General features: G+C 39.0%; 1 protein-coding gene across 1 annotated transcript; it reads left to right on the top strand.

The window, feature by feature from the left end:
- Positions 1 to 2,197: 2,197 nt before the first annotated feature.
- LOC140950365 (glyoxylate/hydroxypyruvate reductase A-like) lies at positions 2,198 to 20,285 on the top strand. Its single transcript, XM_073399577.1, has 4 exons — positions 2,198 to 2,360; positions 6,130 to 6,406; positions 10,166 to 10,667; positions 20,047 to 20,285. Exons 1-4 carry the CDS (start codon positions 2,216 to 2,218, stop codon positions 20,131 to 20,133), a joined length of 1,011 nt encoding a protein of 336 aa, XP_073255678.1. The 5' UTR covers positions 2,198 to 2,215; the 3' UTR covers positions 20,134 to 20,285.
- Positions 20,286 to 22,202: the final 1,917 nt, after the last annotated feature.

Genomic DNA, 22,202 nt, shown 5'->3' with positions numbered 1-22,202 from the left:
TACAAAACATTACATTTTCTAGAATTCAAGCGGGAGATCCTCAGATATGAAGCTTTTCCACAGTAGAACTGCAAGTTACATTTCCCTCCGCATGCATAATGTTGTATATAGTTTATAAGCAATATTGGAATTGTAATATAGCATATTTTATCTTATTTTAACTTATTTTCTCGAAGATATTAGCTCTACAGCTACTCTGTAAATCTCCAGCATAAATAAAGTATATGTATGTATGTATGTATGTTTTTTTAAGTGCTATTCAGCGTAACAAAACGTACAATTCACGCTGCAATCTTTGACTTTTCAAAAGCGTCTGACAAAGTTTCTCATTGTCGTCTTTTGACAAAACTTTAGTATTACGGAATTCGCGGCTCACTGCTTAACTGGTTCGAATCGTTTCTAACACAACGTACCTAATCAGTAGTAATTTTGGTCGCATTATCTGCTTCTGTAGTTACGACATCGAGCGTTCCCCAGGGAACTGTCTTAGGACCGTTACTCTTCTTATCGTATATAAATGATGTACCTGATGGTCTTAACTCTACCGTTTGACTTTTTGCTGACGATGTATTGTAATATGGAACAATCTGTTTTGATGAAGATGCAGCTGATCTTCAGGATGATCTATGTAGATTAGAAGCTTAGCAACAAAAGTGGAAGATGGAATTCAATCCTTCAAAGTGTAAGATCATGTGCTTTACAACCAAGAGAGATCCACCAAGGCGGAAATACGTATTCTGTGGAGAAATCCTAGAAGAAGTGGATTCTCATCCTTATCTGGGAGTATTGCTTGATAACAAAATGAGGTGGTCCCCACACATCAAAGTAATCTAATCTAGGGCCATATAAAGTCTTAGGACTTTTTAAACGCAATCTGTGGAACTGTCCAAAGTCAGTGAAAGAAACCGGCGCGTACACGTCACTTATGAGACCAAAGCTTCAGTATCTTTGTAGTGCATGGGACCCGCATTACCAGAAAGATAAAGCCGCTCTAGAAAGGCTACAGTGAAAAGCGCCTCGCTTTGTAACGGGAAATTACGATCAAACAGCGAGCGTTTTTAATTTTTTTAATTTTCTATTTATTTATTTATTCATTTTAGCGTTTTAGAGTTGGCTTGATATCCCCTGGATGTTGCCGACAGAACAATATTTGGGTTAACATTTAACTGTGGTTTCTCCAGGTCTCGCCGTTTCCAAGCTCCAACCTCGTCCCCAGGGCTTTTCCCTTGAAAATGGGTGGGGCGGGCCCACCCATTTTTCAAGGGAAAAGCCCTGGGGACGAGGTTGTCCAAGCTCTTTCACATAGCAGGGATGTCGCGTAAGTGAGAGGTACACGAAAATATGAGCGCGTGACACGTTTTATTTTCGTGTTCTCAATTCCCCGGAAGAGTATCTCGCCGCCTGGAACAGGCTACCCCAGCCGGACACTACGCCCGGCCGGGAGAAACCATAGTCTGCTACACAGCCTTCCTTTGTGTCGTCACGCAATGCTCCTCCCCACAAAGGAGGAGTCGAGAGGAGCGTTGCGTGACAACGGAAGAAACCGTACTGAAGGAGACCAGTAGCCTGCGAGCATTCCTGCGAGCAAGCTCTCCTGGGGTGCTCAGGGGTACTGGGGTTGGGGAGGGAAGAGGGGAAGGAGTTAGGAGTTAGAAGGAGTCTCCTTTTTTTGCCCGGCCGCCAGAGCGCCCCGGGAGAAAGCTAAAGCTTGCTCGTAGGCTAGCAAGCTCAGCGCCCTCCACCATTGAAGTGGCCTGGGGCTGCCTCGTACCCAGACGTCTCTCTTTTGATGAAAATGTTCGCGCAAAGGAAGGCGGGAAGGAGACAATAGGGAGCTTAAGCAACAGCGTTTTTTTTGAGCGACGGACGTCAACCGGAAGTGGACTTTTTGCATCATTGGGGAGTGGTTTCGTTGAAACTCTCGGGTAAATCGTCTTTAAAAGAGAAAAGATACTCAGCAATACAAGTTTGTTAGCGTCAAGACATATAAAAAGGGAGAAGGCCTCACTTCCGGTTGACGTGCGTCGCTCAAAAACGTCTTTGCTTAAGGTCCCTAATGGGCGAGACGGCGCTTCGCCCTTGCTTCGCCGGCCGTCAGTACCCTTCCCATGGTCCCTTGCGGTTCATCACCAGTCACTCGTTTCGCGCTCGCCTCTGCCATGCGAAAACGAAGCGCCTGAGGAGGAGGCTGGGCCTGGGGAGAAGTGACTGAAACATGGCTTCCCGCTTTCCGAGGCGCAGTGTTGACAACTGTGTTGATGTCGTTCACGTTTCTTCTGTCATTCGCCACCTCAAGGACCATCTCTCCAAACGTTGTCCGCATGTTAAATTCATCGATGTTCCTGTAGGATGCAGTCAAGGTTAGTCAAGTTAAATATCTGACTTGAATAAGTTCTGATCTGTTACAATAAGCTTAGGCTTACTTTGATGTTTTAATGTGAGTTACGAATTGTAAGATTTTCCTACCACCCCATACATTTATTATGCAAATGCATACAAGTTTCGACTGTCGCGTTCCTTTCTTTAAATCCAAATCCTTGTTTTTGATATGGGGAATCCAGGATTCGCCGGATTTGAAGTCCAAGGAATCCAAATCCAGGTTTACCGATTTTGTGATCTAAGCTACAATCTTGGACAAAATAAAATGGAACAGCAAACCCCAATTCCCCCCAAATCAAGGATGAAGCGGCGCGAAGGCCAAAAACGCGCCATTTTCCCATTCTTGATTTGGGAGGGAAGGGGGGGTCTAGGTTTTCCATTTATTTTGTCCAAGATTGTAGCTATTCGATTCAAAGTGGATCCGAAATTTCCAGGTAGAGTTTCTTCGAGGGTTCCATTTGTGTTTTAAAAATGTTCCCTCTGCAGTAAACTAGACTCGCTGAAAGTCAATTTAACTGGGCTGCCATAAAACTAGCCTGTGTACAGCCGCCCCGTCAACTCAGAAAAAAATGCCCCTTCTCTGTTTTTTTCCTGAGGGGAGGGGGGGCGGCTGTACACAGGCTACCATAACATCTTTGTCGCGGACCATTGCATGACAGAATCTCATGTGACAGTGAAACATAAACTCGTTTGGACATTGTACAGTAGGTTTTACAGTATCTGGACACTTCAGTTTAACATTGCAATGACTTTCCTTTGTTAGTCGCAAGAACTCTGAAATTTGGCCCAAAGAAAATCTATTTAGTCCTTAAGATGACGAATTGATAGTTTAACTTTTTTGCCTTTGTTTCCATTGCGTAATTAATATTTTTGCAGAGCTCCTATGTTGCCCAGTATCCCGACAGCTGGCCCAGTATCCGGACACAACAATAACAGCATAATTGTACATAAATTTCGAGAGGCAAGCGACTTATAAGCTTCCAAAAATATGACCTAGCATCGTGAAATAAAACATAACAAATGACTGGGGTATGGTGGGGAATGTGAGTGACTGTTAAATGGTATAATTCTTACTTCCTTGTCTAGGAACTTTTTCACTGATTTAAGGAAGGAATCCTTGGATATACCGAAGCCGCGGTTTGCAAGCTCAATCAGCCAATCTGCAAACGACTTTTTTCCTTCATTTTTTATTAAAAAAAAAAGCTCGGGGAAGGGACCTCAATCCGATGGTCAAAGGACACTCTCCTATTTGGTCTGACCTGCAGTGTTGATTTCTTCATGCTGAGTTCCGACAATAAGCCTGCTTTTCTAGCACTAATTCCTCCTTCTTTCACAATATATCTCTCAATCCCTTTGTGACAGTTTTCAGACCGTTGCAACCCCATTCTAGAAGTCAGAACTGGGGAAAGTATGAGAATTCCAGGTTCAACTCCAACGCTTTCGGTGTTATATAGAAAATGCAGTCACGTGAAACAAGCCGTGCACACGAAATCAAGTTGCCTCTGAATGAGTGAAGAAAATTTCCTCATATATCCTAAGCTGTAATTATAGCTATAGATACGCAATAAATCTTATCCGGGTAATGTACGCAGCTAATTCATTGATTCTGTACAGCAAAAAAAACTGTCCGGATACTGGGCACCTGAGAGTGATTATTTGTCGGAAACCCATTAACGACAGCCTAGACCATACAGAATTATTGTACTGCATGAAAATGATAAGTTAACCAGAACAGACAGCGAACAACTAGAAAACAACCCACTATAAAACCCATCAAGATATACAGGCTTTATTCAACCGAGACTGATAGAGATGATCAATAAATGATAATCTATCTATCTATTATATGTTTCAAGATTCTTTCCTTTTACTTTCTTCAAGCTATTCAGGGCTTATTATAGATTACTGTGTAATAATTTGAATATTTACTTCACGTACGAGCCATGAAAGGGGCAAAGTCCAACACTTTCACAAGAAAACTGTGTGACTATATATCTCATGCAGACTGGCTGTTCACAGTTACAAATTATTGTAACTTGAACATATGAAGACCTCTTTAGTTTTGCAACCAATTCCCTAAGTAAAGGCTCTTTTCTTTTAAGAAGCATTATTATTCATTCAAAATATTTCCCCGATTCTAATTGGCTAAAAGCACATGCATAATTCACCATAACCATGCAGCTACAGATGATCAAATTTGGAAGAATTTTGAGATTGATCAACCGATGACATCAAAAGTGCAGCTTTCTTGCAGGTTAATGCACTGTTAACTTAGAAGACTTGGGGATGAGGTTGAGTTGTTTTGGTTGTGAAAACAAAAATGGTGGACAAGAGTAAGAACAAGGCTAAATAATAGCTAAAAACATGGCAAGAACTTCAAGAAGACAACTCAAAGGGGGCCATCTGCTATTTGGAGAATATTTGCTGAGCTGAACAACCCTAAACATGCACTATGCGTCTATCAGAGATGAACTCAACACCTTCCTCAATCTCCATAGTTCTTCATAAGATACACAGCCTCATTTGTTAAATAACTTACAAAAAATGTTAAGAATTGTAAAGTTGCCTTTCTGTAATCATTATCATCCATACTAGTTGCGTGACTATTCCCTCGTTTTGGAAGTGTACTTGTATGAATTACTGGCATTAAATTAAATTTAAATATCGTTATTTGGAAATTTTAAGCCTGTGTGATCAAATGCTGACTGGATGGGGTGGCAGGCAGTTCAAGTTGATGTAAAGCATACCGATCTTTACATTGATTTAAATCCTAAGATACGTTAAAGAAACGTTCAAAACCTCATTAATAATTCATGAGCTCAATAGCCTATCATATCTGCTTAAATCCATCTTGTGCTTGTAAAACACTGTCAAACTAAAAAGCCTGGGGGTGGCATTTGATTTCAGTCTCAGGGGAGTGTGGGGCTGATTGTATTTTGCTTCATTGATATTCTTTATTTAAAAATTTCATCCTCATTAGTATTCTTTATACAAAAAATACTAATAAGGATGACATTTTATTTCATTGCACGTGATCGACCTATAAATATTAATTATCAGCACAGCAACTGACACAACAAATGGTGGGTGAATATTTAATGTTCTTTAAAAATAACACACACAGTAAATTTACTATTGCAAAAAATTAAAAACTTTGTTCTTTCACCAATTTAATCTGCCAAAAGTTCAGTGACGCAGCAGTAATATTGGCTATAGCAGTGTCCAAGCGTTGCACTCAAGACTTGCCAGTTGTGAAAGGCTCGAGTGCTGGATTTTTGTTTACCTACCTTTTGGCCATTCCAGAAAAATTTTTTCAAAGAATACTTTTTCACTGGAATAATTGACTTTGAGGTACCATTTTCAATTAACTTCCTCTCTTCTTAGCATTTTTAGGCTTCCGAAAAGCTCTGGAACAAGACAGTATGTCCTCTTTGGTTAGTGTCGTTCGTAGACTGGAAAATTTCTAAACACGTGTGTGAGATTTGATTTTCTTACGTAAGAATTTCATATGTAATGTTTTTTTTCGTATGCTAATTTCCAACGTTCACAAATTAAGCATCATTGTTATCAACTCCATTGAGACACACTTTTCCAGGAATGTTTTTGAAGTTGTTCAATAAACTCGTGGGTTGGGTTTTATCGGGGTATAAAGCCATTCTGCTTTACACCCCGATAAAACCCTCCCGCTTGTTTATTAAACGTTACACAAAGTTTGTGACAACTTAGTGAACTGGTCAGTGTTTTTGTTAGAGGTTGAAATGCTACAGGAAGCTAAAGTTATAATAACAGATCCTAATACAGCACCCTGTCACTTGCCAACACTTACCAAGCTTAAATGGATGCAGCTGACCTGGGCTGGAATTGATGCCGTTACTAAGCACTTTACAACAGAGCAAAAACAATCTTTGCTGTTGACAAGATTTGGTGGTGTATTTGGTCCAGCCATGGCACAGTATGTGATTGGCCAAATTATATCATGGGAGAGGAACTTTCCCAAAATGTGGACTCAGCAACAGGAATGCAAATGGTAACAGTAATAAATATTTCTTTTCATTTCTTAACTATTAGATTTCTTACACTACGACATGGGAAATTTCTGCAATTGTATTTCAGCCTAATTTGAAATACCTACATGTGAAAATTACAAAACTATTGCGGGTAGTCGTATAAACAAATAATAGCATGATTTGTACTTGATATCTGGCATAAATACCACTCGTGATATTTCAAAATTGTCTCAAATTTCACTCGCCTAATGGTTCATGAAATTATGTATAACAATTTTGAAATATCACTTGTGGTATTTATGCCAAATATCACTACAAATCATGCTATTACCTATACTAATAATTAACAATTAATGAATGAAGCTGAGTATCATATGGAGAATTATGGAGATCGAGGAGGGTGTCCTCGGCAGATAACACCCTCCGAGATCTCCATAATTCTACATCTGATACGCAAGCCGAATTCAATAATTGTTTTATTATTCATTCAAAATAATTCCTACTTTAAAAACATGGCTAAACATGCTTACCTCCATCAATCCATGGATATTAAGTTCATCTTCGATAGTGCACGTTTAAGGTTGTTCAGCTCTGCAAATATTCTCCAAATAGGAAATGTCACCCTTCGAGTTGTCTTCTTGTTGTTCTTGCCATGTCTTAAGCTATTTTTTTGCCTAGTTCTTTCTCTTGAAACGAGTGAAATGTCCGCTACTTTTCAAGTTCACAGCCAAAACAACTCAACCTCGTCCCCATGTCATCTCAGTTAACGGTGCATTAACCTGTAGAAGGCTGCATTTTTGACGTCATTTCCTCATTAAACACAAAATTCTTTCAAATTTGGTCATCAGTAACTGGTTATGGGGAATTATGTGTGTGCTTTTACCCTATCAGAATTGGGGAAATATTTTGAATGAATAATAATTAGCAATTAATGAATGAGGCTGAGTAGGATATGAAGAATTAAGCAGATCGAGGAGGGTGTTATCCACCGAGGCTGAAGGCTGAGGTGGATGACACCCTCCGAGATCTGCTTAATTCTTCATATCCTACGAAAGCCAAATTCATTAATTGCTTTATTATTCATTCAAAATAATTCCTAGTTTAAAAACACAGCTAAAACATGCTTACCTGCATCGATGTTAAGTTTATCTTCCATAGTGTACGTTTAAGTTTGTCCAGCTCGGCAAAAATTCTCCAAATAGCAGATGTCGCCCTCCCAGTTGTCTTCTTGCTGTTTTTGCTATGTTTTTAGCCAATTATTTCGCCTAGTTCCAGCTGTAGTTCTTACTCTTGAAACAATTGAAGTGTCCGCCATTTTAGTTTTCACAACGAAAACAACTCAACCTCATCCCCAGGTCTTCTCGGTTAACGGTGCATTAACCTGTAGAGGGCTGCTTTTTCAACATCATTTCCTCATTGAACACAAAATTCTTCCAAATTTTGAATTGGGGAAATACGGCCTCGATGGATTAGTTGTCTAGGTAGTTAGTTATCTTTTTTGCTATATAGAATTAACTTTTTATTATAATTATTTATTTTTATGTAGTTGGCTCGAAGATATTAGCACTTGAGTGCTACACTGTAAATTCGAGGGTAAATAAAGTTTATTGATTGATTGATTTGATTGATGGATAAAGCCCTCCTCGATCTTATACCTGCCAACTCTCACGCCTTAGGCGTGAGTCTCACGCCTGCGGGTTGAAAACTTCGATCTCACGCAGGCTCACGCCTGCGGGCCAATTTCTCACGCCTGATTGAAAAATGTGAGTTGTTGCCGTCTTGCTTGACACAATTTTCAAAAATATGTTAACTCAGACCCATGTAAGGAATGAAAACCATGTGTAAAATGAATAAATGACAATACCTTCCTCGCGATCTCTGATTTTGTGGATAAGCGTTTTCTCGATAACTACGCCTTCGGCAGACTTCGGACGTCTTCGGAAGACTTCAGACTTCTTCGGGAATCTTTGGAAATGATCGTGTTGTCTGCAAAAATCCCAGGACTCCCAGGATAAAAATCTCACGCTTATAACTCAGAAAAAGTTGGCAGGTATACGATCTCCATAATTCTTCATAAGATTCTCAGCCTCATTCATTAATAGTCCAGTTTCGAATTAAAAATTACCGCTGAATATAAACATTAACGACACATTCATACAGGGTTAGCCTCGACGTAAAGTAAAATATTCAGAAATTCTGGCAAGTAAGAGTTTGAAATTTGAATATACACAATAGACAGAGTAATAAACAGGTCTTTTTCTCGTGGGAATTTGTGAATATATTGAGATTGAGGCTAAGGCTGTAAAAAATGCGTCTTCACTTCTTTAATTCAGCGGTCATAGCGAACTTGAAAATGGGCTATTGTTATTATTATATAGACACGAGTGTTTTACTGGAAAATATACCACTCACAAAATTCTTAAAAACTACATCCGGGACCTGAGTGGTTTATTTTCCATAATCTCACACATGAAGTTTATCGATGACGTAATTTCCCTTCGAAATTTGTAGGTGTCTTGCGTCTTTTGAATTTTACTTACACATTTTTCAAAGCTTTCCTTATATTTTTTCATTGTAGAGTCCTATTCAGCTCAGTGGTTTTTCTCAACATTATTGTAAACAATGCCTTATATTGCTGCACTGTAAATTTGAGCCGTCACGAGTATACTTTTTGGCAAATAAAAATCTATCATTTTATCAACGTCTTTTTGTCTATATAATAAAAAGAACATTACACGGCGGCTTGAAGATATGAATTTTATTTTCTCTTGGCAAAAACAATATTTTACTCACTCGCTACGCTCATTCGTAAAATATTGTTTTGCCACTCGAAAATAAAATTCATATCTTCGTGCCACTGTGTAATATCCTCTATTTATTATTCATTCAAAATATTTCCCCAATTCTGATTGGCACATGCATAATTCACCACAACCAGTAATTGATGACCAAATTTGGAGGAATTTTGTTTAATGAGGAAATGACGTCAAAAATGCAGCCCCCTACAGGTTAATACACAGTTAACTGAGAAGACCTGGGGACGAGGTTGAGTTGTTTTTGTTGTGAAAACTAAAATGGCGGACACTTCACTCGTTTCAAGAGTAAGAACTACAGCTGGAACTAGGCGAAATAATGGCTAAAAAAATGGCAAAAACAGCAAGAAGACAACTACTCAGCCTTATTCATTGATTACTAAATTATGCCTGTTTCTGTCTGTTTGGTACAGGCTGTTCATTAGGCATCGGAGATGGGAGAATTCTCTGTTTACTATGCTAAATTCTGCGGCTAACTTTCGGTAGCTAAGCCTATGACTATTTTTAATTCAGATGTGGAGCCTCTTTCAAAATATTCTCCTGTAATGTTACATCTTTCTCCTACTACTAGAATTCTTAACGAAAACTCTGTTGGTACCTGCAGGGCTGTCAGTATGGGCCAGGGGCCGGCAATTTCCCCCGTCGGTTGCTATGAGCGTGCCTCCAGCTAATTTCAAAGGAAGAACAAGAAAAATAGAACCAAAAGAACTTCCTAGCTATTTAAGTCTGCCCCTACTAACTCGAGATCTTTGTGACAACCCTGGGTACCTGGCTTAGCATGCAGGTGCAGATGCCTCTTTTGGCTTTAGTTTCACACGACAGAAAAGGTGTCTCCCCTTGCAGGCTATACTTGGCTAATGTGTGCTTTTAATGAAAACACACTGGTGTGATGTCTTGTTTCCCTAGACCCAGCATAAGTTTCACAGTATGTGAAGTCTTAACTAGTTATTTGTTAACTTCTTTAAGGGACCGTGAATGGCAGCATACTGACTGTTATCATTTGATGCCTCAGCTCTCTATTGGAATTCTTGGACTTGGGGATATAGGAAAGGCAGTGGCCAAAGCATGTAAAGCTTTAGGTATGAAAGTCTGGGGCATAGGACGTCGAGAGAGATCTGCAGATGTACCATCTTTTGTGGATCACTATACAACTGCATCTAGTTTACCTGAGGTGCTGCAGTCATGCAATTACATTTGTAATATATTGCCAAGTACACCTGCAACTAAATACCTTCTATCTGGAAATGTACTTGAGAGTTGTAAAGACAATCATCCTGTCCTTATTAATGTTGGTAGAGGAGATGTTATAGATGAAAAAAGTCTTGTTCATGCATTAAATCAAGGCTGGATATCTGGTGCGATTCTGGATGTATTTGAAGTTGAACCACTACCAAAGGAAAGTGTTTTGTGGAACATGCAGCAAGTAGTAATCACACCTCACGTCTCTGCACTTTCATTTCCTCATGAGGTAAGTAGATTTGAAGGTGTAAACTGTTTTAGGGTTGGCCAACAATAATTATTATTGAGGTTGAAACTACGGTGGCCCAGAAGGGTCACACATGCAAATTAAAAATGTTGCTGCAAAACTAAAAATTTCACCTGCAAATTAAAAATGTTGCTGCAAATTAAAAATAGGACATGCGAATTAAAAATTGTACGTGCAAACTAAAAATATTGAAACATGAAACATGAATGGGCCGGCGCACGGCTCGGACCAGGTCCTCATCACTCATACTGCGTGTGCAGGACTTTTGATTTTTAATTTGCATCGATATGTTTTCTATTTTCAATTTGCAGCACAATTTTTAGTTTGCATGTACTATATTTAATTTGCAGGTAATATTTTTAGTTTGCATGTACAATTTTTAATTTGCATGTATGACCCTTCTGGGCCACCGTATGAACCTCTGTTAAGCAGTTGAAAAACCATAACATGTTGTGAGGCTTTTAAGAATGCTTAATGCTATGGTCTCTCCTGAAACAGCCATTCTTAATCGGAACCGGCAAAACAAATAAAGCTTAAGTATGCCTACCAAAGGAGAATAAAGGAAAATAGATAAATATCCAAAGAAAGCTTAATGGCTGTGTTATACTTTGCAGTTTTGAAATAAGCTGCTGCTCTTGTGTATCAATCCATATCTGAGGGCGGTACACACATTTTACAATGGTATCGACCAATAGATTGAGGAGTTTACCATTTGTACTAATCGTACGAATTAGACGGCTTCCTAAGCAAATCATGATTTTTTGCCAATGGTATGATTGGTGTTACCCTGCGAGCAGAGGCTACATTTTCGCGGAATGAGCTGGCGTGCGCCAGCTCATACCGCGAAAATGTAGCCTCTGCTCGCAGGGTAGATTGGTGTGGGCATTTTGACGAGTTTTCACGGATGTTATTTGCTAAACACCACACTTTAAGTTCCTGTTGTCGGATTTTCACTAGTAGTTCTAGATCGCGCGAAATTCGGATTTAATCGATTTCAAAGTTTTTTTGTTTATTGTTGTCATAGTAATATCGATTTTACTAAAAACTGCATTTTGACAAACCTCAATTCTTAGTCAATCACTGGTGCAAATTTTGTGGCGATCGGACATGGATGAAATCGCTTCAGTTTAAGGCGATTGAAAAAGACATCGGTATGGTCTCCGAGAAACTGTATCGAAACACCCAAGACACACGTGATCAAAAGGTATGTTAGAGGGAGGGGAGGCAGAAAAAGGCATTGCGAGTTATAACATTTTCGTTGTATAAAGCACCCTCTCGTCCACTCCCTGAATATTTGAATCGGATTTCTGCTCAGAAAATACTCAGATCCACAACCATTTAACAAATAAGTCTAATTATCGTCACAAAAAGTTTAATAGGACAAATCTAGCTGTTTACTCGACACAAAATAAAGTAATAAATATCTGGAACAATATTCCAAACGAAATAAGGCAGTCTATTTCGTTGGAAGTATTTAAGAACAAAAAGGAAAAAAAGGGATACTATCAGGCCTACCGGGTAATTGTAACTGAATGTAATCTAATTTCTGTCCAGGTTACCATAATGGATTAATTTTACATGTTGATTCTGAAAATTTAATAGATACAGTCGACTCCCGATAACTCGAACCTTTAAGGGAAATCGAAAAAAGTTCGAGTTATTAGGGGTTCGAAGAATATAGTCGGGAGTTAGGAAAACTCCACAGTGACACCGAACTTTTCATGAGCCGAACCTAATTCGAATTAAGGCCGACCAAAATTATTTAGACCGACTGAATTGATTTAGATGCCTATCTTAATTTTAGCTGAACTAAGATCAAAAGGACAAAAATGCTCATTTCGGTCAAACTGCTTACAAAATACGTTACAGTATGTGGTCCTTGTTCCGCGTGTAAAAGTCATTAACTTGAATTTCTTACCCGAATCTTCATGTAACGAGCTGAAATACTCCCTGAAGATAGTTTTTATGTTCCTGTCGATAATCCTGAAGTTTCAAGTTCCAGACATAAATATTTGCTTGGAATTCGTAAAAAGGCGACCGTTTTCGATGGTCCTTGGTCCGCGTCTCAGGCAAGCAGCACGATAAAAACGTAAAAATGTTATAGTTTCCACACGAAAACGTGATTTTCACAGTATTTCTTGTATTTTTTTCTTTTCTTGATGCAATTAAGCATAAGTTTTTTTCGGAAGATGTTGTGAGCATAAAATAATCTGCTTTTTTTTCAAAGACTTCAGACAACAGTCTCCTCGAGTCTCCCACACGAGCGTCGACGACCGGTTTTTAGCGCGGTCGAAAATAATTACCAAAAACTCTGTATGTACTCGAGGTGTTATAAAAGAGAACTTTAGACATGTATAGGGACGACTTTCAAAACATTCTTCGAAAACAAAGGCCGTCGCTTTTTACTTTTACTAAGCGAAATTTGGTGATATTTTTCAAGAGTCGCTGAAGCAAAAAATTCAGAGTCTACAGCAATATACTTCCAACAGCAAAAATAAGTTGTTCTGCAAAAAGGCAAGTCTTCCCGTTGCGTTTTAGTTATTCGCAGGCTAAGTAAACATGACCACGTAATTTACGGTACCGCAAAAATCCAAACTTCAGGAAAGACAAATTAACCTACCTGTCAACAAACTTTAATTTCGCGTCCTCACCCGCACCAAGATGGCTGAAACTTTAACCTGAGATCAGGCTCTATTTTCGTTTCGCTTTGAAAATTACATTCCAGCGGGCAAGACGAAACGAAAAGAGAGCGGTAGCCGTTAGAGAGAATGTATGAGAACCGCTCAACTATTGGGCCTGATCTCAGGTTACTGAAACTTCGTCATATGAAAGAATGCTAATCAGTAAATCACGATATCTTTCATTATTCAACGTATTTTTTTTCCTGACGAAATATTTTATCATTTTCGGAAAAGACGAGGACTAAGGGCATCGGGAACTTACGCGGACCAAGGACCACATATGGCCGGTAACCGGTCAAGGTTTTCAAAATACTAAATGGCCGGCAGTTCTATATTCTCAGTAAATTTCACAAAATCGAAAGGTTCCAGCTAATCTAAACTATTTCAACTATTTCAGTGTTTTGAAAACCTTGACCGGCAGTCGAGCTGAAAAGTGTCACAAAACATGGTTCAGCGTAAACCAAACGCTAGACTTGACTTCTGTAAAGCATTTCAGGATCGCTTGACTTTTCTAAATCGACATATGATAGTTTAGATTAGCTGGAATCTTTCGATTTTGTGAAATTTACTGAGAATATAGAACTGCCGGCCATTTAGTGTTTTGAAAACCTTGACCGGCAGTCGAGCTGAAAAAATTTCTAAGTGTCACAAAACATGCTTTCCGCCTCTTAGCCCAGCGCAAACCAAACACTAGACTTGAGATCTGTAAAGCATTTCAGGATCGCGTGACGTTTCTAAATCGACATATGATAGTTTAGATTAGCTGGAATCTTTCGATTTTGTGAAATTTACTGAGAATATAGAACTGCCGGCCATTTAGTATGTTGAAAACCTTGACCGGTTACCGGCCATATAGCCACAGCGTGAATATAGAACTGCCGGCCATTTAGTATTTTGAAAACCTTGACCGGTTACCGGCCATATAGCCTCAGCGTACGTGAAAAGTTCGGCGTCTGAATCAAAGCCGTTCCAACGTCGCTTCAAAGGCGAAATTCCCGGCCGGGCTAGCCGAAAAGAACGTTCCTAATTGATTCAGGCGCCGAACTTTTCATGTATTTAATTCAATGTATCAGGTTCGGCTCATGGAAAGTTCGGTGTCTGAACCGGGCCTTAATTGTAAAAATGTCAAGTGAAATTAAAACAAAAAAAAGATACTTCTAGATTACCTGATAAATCATAACGTAACGTAACAAAACGTAGCCTAAATAGAGCATGCGTTTTACTGTTTTGAGACTAAAAAAGGTAAAGCTGTCTCACGTTAGATTTGTGACAAACAACATCAGCCTCCACTAGTAAACAGGCAGGTACAAAAGACGGACCGGATCAACTCGGACCACCAGTCCGGGTCGGATCAACTCGGATCGACTGGGACCAACTCGGATCGAATAAAAAAAGAAAAAGAAAATAAAATTGGACTCGGATCAACCCGGAGAAATCAAAAAAATTAAATTAAATCAGCAAAACTGAAAGTTTAACCTATTTGGAGGGTAAAAAAGGCCAGATGATCCTTTTTTTCTCCGTGGCTTTCAGGCGCCATTTTGTTTTACTAGTGCCAGTTCCTCTCGGATTATGCTATAGTTGCGTTACACGGCGCGCTCTGCTTTACAGATATGGATGACCTCGAGAAAGGTAAAATCTCGACCATCTTTCTCAATGAATTTGCTTCATTCCAAGAAAATGATAGTTTCAGTCGCCTAGAATATATATTTGCTTATTTTTTTATTTTATTGTAGCTTTTTGTCACAAAGCAAAGAAGTTGAGGTGAGCGTGATCATAAGTTATGCGCATAATTTTTGATTAATAAGTGTACTGAATTATTTATGAGAAAAGCATCAAAAGCCTGGTCTGTTGATCGCATTTAGATAGTATAATACCGAAGAGTGTTTGTTTGTTTGTTCCTGTTTGTTTTTTTTCTGCAGGACTTCTGAAACTTAATTTTAATGATACACTAGTGAGCAGCACACATACATTTCCAGTGAACATTTTCAACTTGGAAGGAGGAGAAACCATGCTCGCCGACACGCGTGAAAAACGCAGTGCGCATGCGTGCCTTCCCTGCTTCCGGCGCGAATTGGCATGTGCCTCCCCCAATCGAAATTATACGCGATACCAAAACAAACTAGATTCCGGCCGCGAAATTCAAAAAAGTAAGCTCCACGCACAAAAGATAAGCTTAGAATTTCACGAACACAAAGTTTATTAATTGCTTTAGTTTCTCTCTTTTGCACCACATACTTTCCTCCTTGCACCAAAGGCGAAAATCATGTTTGAAAGTCCACGCTCGCTCTGGCAGCACTTCGCCGTAGCCATTTTTGCTGTTTTGGTCATCATGTCGCTGAGCTCGGTCAATGCGAACAACGAAAACGACCAATGCATGCTAAGTGGAAAAACAAGGACGGAAAAACCTTGTACTGACGACTTTACCAGTTAGTTAAGTTAGTTTAAGTAATTTTTTGTTGTGCCTAATACTAGAACCGGCTGCAAACCATTAAACATATCAAACATTCCTAAGTGTTTTTCAATTTAAATGGGAAAGATTTTGCAAATTTTAATGATTGAAAATAGAGACCTTGCGCATGCGCAGACGTTTTGCACGCGTGTCATGCTCGCCCGGGACAAAAAAAATTTCCATGCCCAAGGCAAGAATCGAACGCGCGACCCTCCGGTTCAGTGGTTGGAACGTCCGATAAACATGTAGTATGCGGAGGGTCGTGAGTTCAATTCTCGCCTGAGGTACGAAAATTTTCGTTGTCCCGGGCGAGCATGATTTCTCCTCCTTCCAAGTTGAAAATGTTCACTGGAAGTTTACGTGGGCTGCTCACTAGTGTATCATTAAAATTAATAAAAATAAAAATAAAATTAATTTACGCAACCACAAGTTTGTGAGAAAAAAACAAAATGGCGGGTGAAAGTTAAGTGATACCGACTGATTTTATTTTTCTTTTTATAATCCGAGTTTTTTTTATGATCCGAGTTGATCCGAGTCCAATTTTATTTTTATTTTTTTTATTCGATCCGAGTTGGTCCGAGTCGATCCGAGTTGATCCGACCCGGACTGGCGGTCGGAGTTGATCCGGTCCGACTTTTGTACTTGCCTCTAGTAAACTATATGCCTACAACACGTCAATTGAAAAATTCAAAATTCATTGTTCCCGACTTTTTAAGGGCTCAAAACATGGTTCGAGTTATCGAGGGTAAAATTATCTGAATTGTTCGAGTTATTGAGGGTTCGAGTTACCGAGGGTAAAATTACTAACAGTAAATGTATGACGGAAATCCAGGGGAAATCGATTTTGGTTCGAGTTAGCGCAAGTTACATTAATTTTAAAATTGCTAACCTCCGATACCAAAACAGTTCAATGCTTTGTTATAAAGGTCGTAGGGGGACTGCTTAGTGAACGCCTGTAAACAAAAGGTTTTTCAGTCTTCCTCCATTTATTTATAATTGTTTTTTTAACTGCTGTAACTTGTAATGACCAAAATGGAAATAAAACTTACTGAAGTATATGAAAAGGTAGGGAAACTAAAAGAGCTAACAAATGCATAGCGTTCTAAACTAGCAATGTGAAGTGGGGTACCCGACATTTGACAGTAGAAGGTGCAGGAAGGAGTTCTTTTTCTGTCAAAAATGATATACCGTAAAATTCCGAAAATAAGCCCCGGGGCTTATATTTTTCAAAGACCCTTTTTGAGGGGCTTATTTTGGGAGGGGCTTATATTCGGAGGGAGGAGGCTTATATTCGGGGCTTATATCCCTACGGAGGGAAATTTGCGTTTCAAAATCGATTGGGCTAGCCTTATAGTTGGAAGTAAATAATTTACCGTTCTTGCTTTGTTTTACTTTCTATTTGAGGGCAATTTTCCAAGTACAAGCCCCCAGGGAGCTTATATTTGGAGGGGCGATTTAACGGGGGTTTTTTGGTAGCTTTTTGCGTTACCGGTTTGGGGGGCTTATATTTGGAGGGGCTTTTACATAGAGGGGCTCATTTTCGGAATTTTACGGTATAAAAGGTAAGTGGTTTGATGCGTGGCCCTCCCGGCAAAAAACTTTGTTGATTCCTCCACCCGGTAATATTGAAAAGAAATAAACTAGCAAGTATTTATTTGGCAGAATACAATATTGTTGAATATGTGTATAATAATATTATTTGTTCTGTTTAGTACTGGATTATTAATTATTGTCTAGTTCTTGTACCAAAAGAATTCTTTAATATTCCTGTCTAACATCACGTAAACTGCAATGTAAAAAGTGTTTTTAATTTCCAAGTATTTGCCACCAAAATGTATCCTGTATATCAGTCATATCTAGCTCCATTTAGTTGGTTAGGAAGACATTTTTAAGTTGTAATAACCCATCTACTGTATCACATCAGAAACTCATAAGGGGTTGAAACGTGTAACTCTCATATGTTTGCTTTGTCCGATGCTCGTGATTATTCATTTTCGAAAGTACCATATTTGGAACGAGAAGGAGAGATAGCTGACCAATCAAACTTCGTAAACAACGTGACGTAATTTTCCTTCAGGTTCCCGCGCCCGCTTAAAAAAATGGCCGACAAACGGGGGAAAAACTCCCGAAACCCGAGAAAGCTTTCAAAGGTTGAACCCAGGAATCTATTACCGAAACACTGAGCAGGATATTATTGCCTTATCACCCGGGCCAAACGTAACATTATGAAACACATTGACGGCCTCGCAACTTCTTGAAGTTACATGTTTAACCGGCCTATAAACCTTTGTATCTGCACAGTAAACTTATACTGCAAATAGGCTTTTAAAATTCTTATGTTAAATGTCTAGAATAAACAGTGAAAATATTTTCGAATAAAATTCATTAGCTGCGTATCGAAAAGTGTCCAAAACCTGACAGAGAAGCCGTTTCTTGAAAATTTTATTCAAAGTCCAAAAAGTTAATCCTTTAAAGCAATTCGGAAAACACTATCTGGATCGTGGATCCATTCACGCAAGTGAAATCGGCTAAGCACATGGTAAAATTCAACACAAAATCCATCTCAAATCAGGGCACATTTTGTAATTTTTCTTTAGCGCCGAAGAGAAAAATTTATAAAACGTCTATGAAACATTTAAAAATACATAAATTCCCTTTCAAAAACTTAATTGTCTTGGCCATAGAGTGCAAAATGTACCTGAAAATTCAGCAAAAACTTCGCTGATTTGGTTGCATTTCAAAACAGACCATGGGCTCCGCCGTGAAGAAAACAAGGTTGAATTCCTCGAAGGACGATTTCTTGATGAAAAGCTTCCCTTTCTCCACAAAAAGAAACTGAGCATTTTTTTGAACTTTCTCTTTCCATTTTTTGTCTTTTAACGGTGTATTTTTAACCTTGAAATGCAGAACTCTTGTCTTAAAACATCTGCATGGTGATCGCGCAGCAGCCATTTTGTTGAAAATGGATATCCGTCACTAAGGTTTCCAAATATGGTAAAAGTGAATATTCACGAGCATTGAACGCAAGTTACACGTTTCAACCCCTTATGCTGCCTCGTACCCAGACGTCTCTCTTTTGATGAAAATGTGCGCGCAAAGGAAGGCGGGAAACAGACAACGGGCTTCGCCTGCCGTCTGTACCCTTCCCATGGTCTCTTGCGGTTCATCACCAGTCACTCGTTTCGCGCTCGCCTCTGCCATGCGAAAAACGAAGCGACTGAGGAGGAGGCTGACCCCTTATGGGTTTCTGATCACATACATAGAGAATACTTCATGGAAAGTGCTGGCGTACGATATTTACGCACGAGTTATTAACGTATCAGAAATCGAACGAGTGAGCGCAGCGAACGAGTAAGATATCTGATACAAAAACAACGAGTGCGTAAATACCTTACAAAGCACTTTTCATGTGGTATTGTGTTTATTATATACATACTGAGACATTCATCTTTTTGGGGGCCTTTTTATTTTAAATCTTTCAAAAGTGCTAAAATTTGCTGCTACACACTTATCGCAAAATGACAACGAAAACGAAGTATCAGCATTTTAGTAAAAACGTTTGTTAAAAACATAAATGACGGTGAGGATATGAGGTAATCCAAGAACTATAAGTAATCTCAACTGTTTGTTCTCAATGTACAATTGAAAATGAGTGAATTTAAGTAAAATGACCGGTTTCAATATAAGCTTAAGCTTAAATGAAAGGCAAAGTAGCTCCGATAAAAAGCACAACAAAGGCTTACGTCTCGTTCTGTTTATCCCTTTCCGCTGTTGTTTCGCGGGCTCTCTACCGTTTTCTTTATCGACAGTGAAACAAACGAAACTATTCTACTCCACTTCCGAAATGTTTTTCACTTTATTAGCGAGAAATACTCTTTGAGTAAACTTTTCTCGTTGAATGTGTGCGAATGAATGCGCTGCAAGCTGCAATAAAAGGCGGGAATTTTGGCGCGAAACTCACACACCTCTGTGGCTTCTGATTGGACGTATCATTTTTCTCACACGTGAAAAAACATCGTTCGCGATTCTGATTGGACGTATTATTTTTTTCACGTGCGAAAACCATCGTTCGCTCCTCTGATTGGCTAGAACTAATTTGCGTACGAAAATTTGCGACATCGCTTTTTGGTGAGTATTTCTCATTATGTATATAATCAAGAGCCATAATAGGCTCTTGATATAATAAATACTGTGATATGTGTCAACTGATTATCCATCTGTTTTTCTTAAGGTTGCAGAGTTGTTTGCTGAGAACCTCTCCTTATATGAATCAGGAAAGAAACTCCAATTTCTTGTGGATCTGGAGCAAGGATACTAGGTCTAGCAGTTTAAAAAGTGTTCAAGTTTACGTTGCCATGGATTTATTGAATAGATGGGACACCATCATTTTGAGTATCAGTAAGAGTTATTATTTCGTGAATATGAGTGAATGGAGTACCGTAATGGTTGTATTAAAAAAATAATTCTGCATGCCTTGTTAATGCTTCTCATTTTTGAGGGCTGCGCTTCAGTAATTGAGAAAAGTGTGTATTTGAAACTTCTCTCTTGTGAATGCCAATATGAGGCCTCGATTGCTAGCGAAATGAGCCTGCGGTGCCTCTCGGGAAATAAGCATGCTTTCCTCGCCCCGCGACTCCCGCGAGACGGCTCGATGCGTGAGTGGCCGATCATGTCTGTGACGTGAATTCAAATTCCTTCAATTAAGTACATGAAAAGATCGACGTTTGAATCAATTAATTGAAGTTCGACATATCTAATTTCATGAATTAAGATCGATTGGCCCACATGGGAATTTCGACTGTGGAGCGGCTTCGGTTCAAACGTCGAACCTAATCACTTGTAAGCATTTTAGACCATTGAACATCGTGAAAATGAATTGAGTCCGACTAATTAAGTTCGACGTCTAAATCAACCGTCGAACTTACACTAGAAACCCGATAGCTCGAACTCCCCTCTAACTCGAACTAAGTCCAATTTCCCTTGGATTTCAGAACATTTTTCAGTCATTATTACTCGGTTAACTCGGACTCGAATAATTCGAATTCCCCGCCAACTCGAACTAAATTTCATCTTCCTTGATCAAATATTCACTGAAATGTACTGTACGCGACCCCAAATGGTCCCCAAAATCGACCTAAACACGACCCGAAATGATCCCCAAATTTTTTCACACGCGACCCGAAATGATTCCCGAGGAATTATCGGAATGGAATGGGATGACGTTTAATTCCCGAAGATGCTAGAATTACTTGAATAAAGTAAATGAAAGAATTTTGACTCGAATTGTTTGAAGTGTTGATTTATTTATATATTTTGGACAATTTATTAAATAATTGTAACTCCTTTTTAACGAAGTTTGCAAGAAACTTGAGTTTAAATTGGAGGTTTACCGTGTAGCATGAAAATTTTGCGGGAGTTTTATTTTGCGGATTGGCGATTTTTTGTGGTTTGCGGGAACAAATTTTTGCGGTTCGAGATGACTGAAATTTCTGGTGGGAACTAATTTTTGCGATTCCCTGTTCAAGTAGCAGAATATTTCAGTGGAAGAAACCTTAATATGGTATTTTCAACTTTTATTTTACGGTATGTTCAGGCAAAGTTCACACTACTTACGTATTTAATGGAGAATAATACGGTAATCACTGTAATATCTTACTGCACGAAGGGACTGAACAACAGCAAAACAAAACAAAAGCCTATCCCTACCATACACAACAAGTCCATTAGAAGCAGAGTTTTTAATTTGACTGAAGGGAGTTAATTTTTGCGGATCGAAGTCAATCCGCAAAATTCGCAAAAATTAGAACCCGCAAAATTTTCATGCTACACGGTAATCGCGCAAATAGCATCTCGTTAGGCCCGGTTTAAACGTCAAATTTCACATGTGCCGAGTCTGATACCTGTTTGGTTCTACTCTTTTTTTTTCTGCGGGAGCTAATTTTTGCGGATCGAGGTCAATCCGCAAAATTTGCAAAAATTAGAACCCGCAAAATTTTCATGCCACACGGTAATTGCGCAAATAGCACTCGTTAGGCCCGGTTTGAACGTCAAATTTCACATGTGCCGAGTCTGATACCTATTTAGTTCTACTCAAATAAGTAAATCCGCTATTTTAGACGTCGAATCATGAGCGAGCGTTTATAGAGTTGGGAAAAAATTGAGAATTGTGAGTCATAATAAATTAAACATGATTTAAAAATTCAATTCGGCACAAGAGACAACGGTTGAACTTCTGTCGAGATTTGACTGGCTAAGTCGAAGATGCGACAGAAGTCGCGCGCATTGTCGAATTTAGTTTTAGTTAAACGCCGAACTTCTTACGCATTCAATACCTGAATTAAATTTGGCACATGTGAAATGCGATATTTACACCGGGCCTTACTGTAA

Source organism: Porites lutea, chromosome 10 (assembly GCF_958299795.1).
Source record: "Porites lutea chromosome 10, jaPorLute2.1, whole genome shotgun sequence".
NCBI classification, from domain to species: domain Eukaryota; kingdom Metazoa; phylum Cnidaria; class Anthozoa; order Scleractinia; family Poritidae; genus Porites; species Porites lutea.
This window is presented reverse-complemented; position numbering and strand designations above follow the sequence as displayed.